The sequence below is a fragment of the Papaver somniferum genome, chromosome 9, assembly GCF_003573695.1.
Source record: "Papaver somniferum cultivar HN1 chromosome 9, ASM357369v1, whole genome shotgun sequence".
In the NCBI taxonomy this organism is placed as follows: domain Eukaryota; kingdom Viridiplantae; phylum Streptophyta; class Magnoliopsida; order Ranunculales; family Papaveraceae; genus Papaver; species Papaver somniferum.
Window position 1 is genome coordinate 87,754,992 of NC_039366.1, and position 7,114 is coordinate 87,762,105.

At 44.0% G+C, this 7,114-nt stretch overlaps 1 protein-coding gene across 1 annotated transcript; it reads left to right on the forward strand.

Annotated features, from left to right (window-relative positions):
* Window positions 1–1,895: 1,895 nt before the first annotated feature.
* On the forward strand, window positions 1,896–2,294 carry LOC113312244 (neurogenic differentiation factor 1-like). The gene has a single exon (XM_026561002.1). It carries the CDS (start codon window positions 1,896–1,898, stop codon window positions 2,292–2,294), a length of 399 nt encoding a protein of 132 aa, XP_026416787.1.
* The last annotated feature ends 4,820 nt before the right edge of the window (window positions 2,295–7,114 follow it).

The window sequence follows — 7,114 nt, forward strand, 5'->3', positions numbered from 1 at the left end:
CAACGAAGAAAATCAACATCGGAACGGAGACAGAACCGAAAATGCTCAACATTGGAACTTTACTTGAAGAGGAAGAGGAGATGCAACTACAAAGGTTACTCGTGGAATACGCAGACGTCTTGGCATGGTCAATGGAAGACATTCCAGGAATTGACCCGAATTTCGTCTCACACCATCTTCAGCTCAAACCAGAAATGCCACCATTTAAACAACGCATCCGTAAGGTGGCAGATATCTATCATGAAGCGGTAGAAAAGGAGTTGCAAAAGCTACTCGCAGCAGGATTCATACGAGAAGTCAAATATCCTACGTGGATATCTAACATGGTAATCGTACCTAAGAAGAACGGAGGCATGCACATTTGCATCGACTTTAGCAATCTCAACAAAGCGTGCCCCAAAGATAGCTACCAACTGGTCAACGCAACCGAAGGGCACCAGAGACTATCCTTCATGGATGGATACTCAGGCTATAACCAAATATCCCTTGCAGAAGAAGATCATGAGCATACTGCGTTCTTTACCCCACGAGGCTTGTATTGTTATACAAGGATGCCTTTTGGGCTAAAGAACGCGGGGGAAACATACCAACGATTAGTGGACAAAATCTTTAAGCCATGGATAGGCAAGATACTGGAGGTCTACGTGGACGATATGCTCGTCAAGATCAAAGAAGCAAAAAACCACCCGTCAGACCTAAGGGAAATATTTGAAGCCATGAGAAACTTCCACATAAAGCTGAACCCGGAGAAATGCATGTTCGGAGTAACCTCAGGGAAATTCTTGGGATACTTGGTAACCAAGCGATGAATAGATGTAGACCCTGAAAGGGTCAGAGCAATAATAGAGATGACATCTCCACAAACTTTAAAAGGAGTGCAAAAGCTTAATGGAATCTTGGCTTCCATGGGAAGATTCATAGCAAGGTCGTCGGATAAATGCAAAGCATTTTTCGATACGCTAAGGAAAGGAAACAGGTTTACATGGACCGAAGAATGTGAACAAGCCTTTCACAAGATCAAAGAGTACTTAGCATCAGTACCTATCCTGCAGAAACCGGAGCCAGGTGAGATACTCATCTTATACTTAGCAGCGACAAGCTATGCTGTGAGTGCAGTATTGGTATGAGACCAGGGTCAAGGAGAAAAACCTGTATGCTACATCAGCAAGACACTCAGTTCAGCGGAGCGTAACTATACCAAGGTGGAGCAAATCATATATACCTTAGTAGTGGCAACACAGAAACTAAGGATATATTTCGACGCACATACCATCTAAGTCATCACAAAATCTCAGATAAGTTAAATCCTGGAAAACACGGAGAAAATCGGAAGGGTAGCGAAATGGAGTGCCATGATCAAACAGTTTCACATAATCTTCGAGACAAGGAAAGCTGAGAAATCACAAATCAAAGCGGACCTACCTCTCAACGACGAAGCAGAAATAGACGACATCCCAGGAATGGAGAAGGATAAGCCGGAACCAGAAGACATCTTGGAACCACAAAATTTACGAAGGTGGGAGATATTCGTAGATGGCTCCTCCAACGGAGAAGGCGCATGCATATGGATTGTGATAACAACCCCTACTGGAGATCGACTCGTATATGCATTCAGGTTAGAATTCGAACAATACACTAACAACATCACGGAGTACGAGGCGGTCATACACGGTCTACGCTTGGCACAGGAGCTAGGCTTATCAGACGTTCGTCTGACTAGTGACTCACAACTGGTCATTAGACAAATCGAGCTCAAATATCAAACTTTGGATCCGATATTGTCTTCATATCTAAAGTTAGCACAGGAGCATGCGTCAAAAATTGACAAAATCACATTCAGACATGTCTGTCGGAAAGACAACAGGCACCCAGATGCCTTAGCATTCATATCATCAATGTTGAGGAACAGAAATACCACCTATGTGCAAATTGGGAGGATATATGAACCTTCGATAGAAGGACCAATCTCAGGAGTTGAAGAAGACTTGGCCGTCCAAACTCGGGCCATGAGGGAAGCAGAAAAGGAGAAAGAAGACGAAAGAGTAGAAGAACCAGATAACGAAGCCGACGAGTCTGACAAAGACCAGTCTATGTCGGACGAAAACAACGAAGACGAAGCGGAAGACGATTGGAGAATCCCGATTCACCAGTATCTTGACAAAGGTACCTTACCAACAGATATCAAAGAAGCTCGGAAACTGGAGTCAAAAGCAGCGATGTACAGCCTACGTAATGGGATACTGTACAGAAGGTCATTTCTCGGACCTCTGATGCAATGCCTATCACAAACCTAAGGTAGAAGAATACTGCATGATATACACAGCGGAGAAGCTGGCAACCATAGTGGAAGAAGGTCCTTAGCAATCAAAGTCGAGACACAAGGATACTATTGGCTGAGCATGGGCGAAGATGCAAAAAACGTGGCTAAGCGCTGCGAAAGATGCCAACGCTTTGCCAAGAAGATTAGGGCACCATCAACTGAGCTCAACTCGGTCATCATCCCATGGCCATTTGTCAAATGGTGGGTTGATATTGTTGGACCTTTGATAGAAGGGACATAAAAAAGAAAATACCTTATCGTGGCTACAGATTATTTCACCAAGTGGGTGGAAGCAAGAGCTTTGGCAAGAATTAGAGACACATATGTCTTTAAATTTTTGTTTGAACAAATCATATGCAGGTTCGGGATACCAGCCTCCATAGTCTCTTACAATGGCAAGCAGTTGGAGGGAAAGAATATAGACATGTTGTTCAACACTTTCAACATTCAGAAAAACAAGTCCACTCCGATATACCCTAAGAGCAATGGACAAGCGGAGGCGACTAACAAGACGATAGCGATGAACTTGAAAAACAAGCTAGGAGCATACAAGAAAAGATGGTGTGAACAGCTACACAATGTCCTATGGGCCTACCGAACTACAAGAAGAGCAGCTACGGGAGAAACTTTGTTCTTGCTAACTTACGGAGCCGAAGCAGTCATCCCAACGGAGATAATACTGCCAACAAAAAAAACGGAGGCATAGGAAAAGAACATGACGACGGACCTGATGCTCGAAAAGCTTGATGATCTCGAAGAAAGACGAGAAGTGGCTTTGCAAAAGATGGTAAACTACCAACGAAGGCTAGCGCGTGAATACAACAAACGATTTATCCCAAGAAACTTCGTGGTCGAAGAGTACTTGCTATGACAGATACCGCCGTATCAAAGAAAGAAGGAGTGGGGAAAGCTAGCTCTGACAAGGAACGGACCCTACATCATACACGACATTGCCGGGAAAGGATCATACTACCTAAGGAACCTAAAAGGTGAAGTATTTCAAAACCCCTGGAACGCAATGTACCTAAAAAAGTACTACCCGTAAGTAAATGGTTATTACTCAGGGGAAGAAGGGAAGGGGCAACGGCCCACCATGTTCTATCCCTGATCAAAGGTATTATAAACCTTACTAATCAATGAAAGAAACTTTTTTGCTAAGAGAAAATTCTGTTTGATTAAACACAAATTGAGTTAGAATAGACACCCTCCGTCAGAATTGATGATGAGACAAGGCAAGGCACAACTGCGCATATGTCAATACTCGTATCCTCAGAGTGATAGCTCCTTTCATGAGGCAATAAGAAAAAGTAAGACATCTCCTATAGAGATACCTTGTCGAAGTAAAGAAGCCATCGCGCTGAACGCGTAGGGTTACAGGAAAATTATTACCCACGTAGGAGCCCTCGCCGCCACGGTACCTTTTGGCCAAAGGATACTTGGGTAGGATGATGAATGTTCCACCAAAGGTCAAAAATACCTTAACACCTTGTAATGACTCGAAATGTGCGAATAACTAGACACAACACGTCTAAATATATATATATATATATATATATTCATACAATACTAAGGTAACATAATAATATTACCAAAATACGACTAACATGTCTTAAAAGTTGCAGATAACAAAGGTTCACATCGTAACAAAGCATCGTTTCAAGGAAAAGAGATAACAAAGGCCCCTCATCTGGGGGAATAACACAATAAAGAGTTCAGTTAAAAAAAACATGACACATCAAGGATAAGGAAAACGAGGAAAGACAACTCCTTCGGCTTGGAGCTCAGCCTCTGCAAAGGCATTGTTAATATAATCAATGGCCAAACGCTCGAACTGCACCTTCATCTGAGAAGCTTGAACCTCCAGATCCGAAGCCGACTTTTGACGAAGCTCCATCATCTGAGCACTAAGCTGATCGTTAGCTTGCTGAAGCGCCTCAGCCTTAAACTTAGCAGCAGCATCAAATTGGCGAGATGTCTCCAACGAAGATATTTGACCTTCAAGACGGGTAATCTTGGCGTTTGCACCCACCGGTTTCTCCTGGAGACCTGCAGAAGCAAAGGGTATCAGCAATAAGAAAAAAACAGTTAAAGACACAAAGGATGCCGCGGAAAAATAAGGATCCTAAGCTACCTCCTTCATGGCTAAGGGATTCTTCTAAACTCTGTTGAGCCTCAGCAAGATCCACCTCAGCGGCGTCGAGATCTTCCACGAGAGTATCTCGTTCCGTATGGAGATCGTCAACATCAATCCGGAGCGAAGCATTCTCAGAGGATAAAGCTTGGTAAACACTTTCTAACTCTTCCAACATTTTTACTAAAGATGCAAGTGACATGGAAGAAGAAATGAAGCCAGCCTCGATAAGTTTGTTCTTAAGAGAACATACCTCAGAAGATAAGACATTTCGTTCTGCAGTAACCTTAGCTAAGGAAGCACAGCCATCTTCAAAATTTGCATGATACTTCTTGCGGATAACTTCTTGGGATGAGAGACGTTTCTCGACTAAGGCAATATCTTCCTTTTGCTTTAAAATGAGATTCTCCTTCCAATTAAGGGCTTCATCACACTCCTTACGAAGTAAAGCCATCTGCTTCACTAAATCCGCATTATGAGCAGACTCAAGGGAAAGTTCGGCCTCATTGTGAACGGTTACGTTCATCAGTCTATCAGATTTCTTTTGATGATACCATACGTCGGAGATTAACTTGGCTACTTGATCCCGGAGGCATCTAAGTTCACTAGAACTACCAGCTAGCAGGCGAAGGATACCTTAGAACTATAAATCCAAGCACGAATGAAGAAAAAGCTAAGGTAAAGAAGAAACGAACCTATGACTTTGGAAGATTCGGCAGCTAAGGTAGAGTCGGCAGCTTTACGACCTTCCTCAGCTATTTTGGCAGCATTATTGGCTCTTTCAAGAGCCAAAAAAAAAGCCTCCAGGGATCTCTGAGTCTTTCTCAGATCGTCCTCCAACGAAGATATCTTAGCAGCAGTAGCAGCATTACTAGACGAAGGTTACTGTGAGACAACAAGGGCATGTTCTTGATGGGTACGTTCCAATAGAGCACTCAAACGAGTACACTTATCTCTATAAACCTTGAATAAGGTATAACCAACATCGATATGCTTACAAAGCTGCAGAAGAAAGAAGTTTAAGAGCAGATGAAGGACAAAAACGAGAAGCGAAACAGTAAGGCAAAAATTACTTACTGAGAATGATGAGAGACGAGGGAGGAAATTGGCGTAGGTGTCCATGAAAGACTCCATCTCTTGGATGCTACCCCTACGGATCTCACCAAAGCTCTGACTAGAGCGAAGGAAATCCGGGTCAAAGAACAACTCTTTAGCCGCACGATACTGAGCAGATAACACATCCAGCTGAGAAGCCACCTCAAAAGAACTACCAAGACGATGGTGATCAACTCCAACAGAAAAAGGACCCTTAGAGTCTCGCAAGACGGCTTCGAGAATGGCATCATCATAACTACCAAGGCTCAAGTTCTCAGACAACTTACCCTGGCCAGGCTCAACAACAACTCCCTCAATCGCTTGAGAACGAACAAGGGGCACGACTGTTGAGCCCTCACCAAGACGAAGAGACGGCATGGTGGATGAGCTAGGAACCGAAGGAAAAGCATGAGCACCGCCTAAGTCCATATCACCAGCAGAAGGAAGATTACCCAGTCTAGTCCAATCTGGTGACGAAGGCGGAGGTCCAACAACTTTTCTAATAGGGGCAGTAGAAATAGACTGAGCGCTCCTCAATGAAGTTGGGGTAGCATTGAAGGAGAAGCTAGCAAGTGAAATCACAACCTTATTCATCGGCTGACAGTCTGAACTACTAACCCTCACCACGGGGGTAACAACCTTTGCAAATGAACCACTAGACTGTAGCAAAGTATCATGAGATAAAGGAAGACTCTTGGAAGCTATGACAACAGCTTCAGCAGTAGCCGAGACAACATGCAATGTCCGCTAGGGGCAGAAAACGAAGGCATCTTCAAAGACGAAGTAGGAATAGGAGCTTGAACGCTAACAGGGTTGATCAACTGAGCACCACTACCAGCAAGGAGATTCTCACCCTCCGCTGAACCAGCACGAACAAGACTGGGGATATCCTTGGAAAAATATTCCTCAATATCATCCAAATGAGGGCTGAGGCCGGTATCCTCAATATCCTCCATGAATTCATCGTCCGACACCTCCTCGACAGCCTTGGGATCCTCATCCAAAGCTTTAAGATCAATTACAGCCTTCAACTTGCCCTTCCTCTTGGAAGACTATAGAAGAACACATGCGACACCTAAGGATCAGGGGCAAGATACTAAGGAACTTACAAGCACAAAGGTATGATAGTAATCCTTACCTCCGCAGATGTTGGTGTAGCTGCGTCAACCGAAGCCTTCCTCTTCCTAGTCCTGGTAGCCACGGAGTTACCAGCAGAGCCCGGACCAGTTTCAGCAGAAGAAGCAGGGGCAGACTACAAAAGAAAGCCATCATAAAATCAAGCAAAGTTATTGAAGCAAAAACCTTCAAAAGCAAAAATCTTCAAGAAAAAACGAAGGGTACCTCGTGAGAAGCAGCAGGGTTGAAGACCCAAGGCTGATATCCATTATACTTCTCAGGTATAGCAAAAGCTGTGCTGGGAGCTGTAGATCGGGAAAAACGATTTGCTGGTTTTTAAGGAATTGAGGAGACGACCGTATGGAGGAGACTCCTTGAACCGAGCGAAATGTTAAACCTCACACAGATGCACCGCTGTAAAGGGGGTGCTTTGAATTCGAAAGATCAATCTG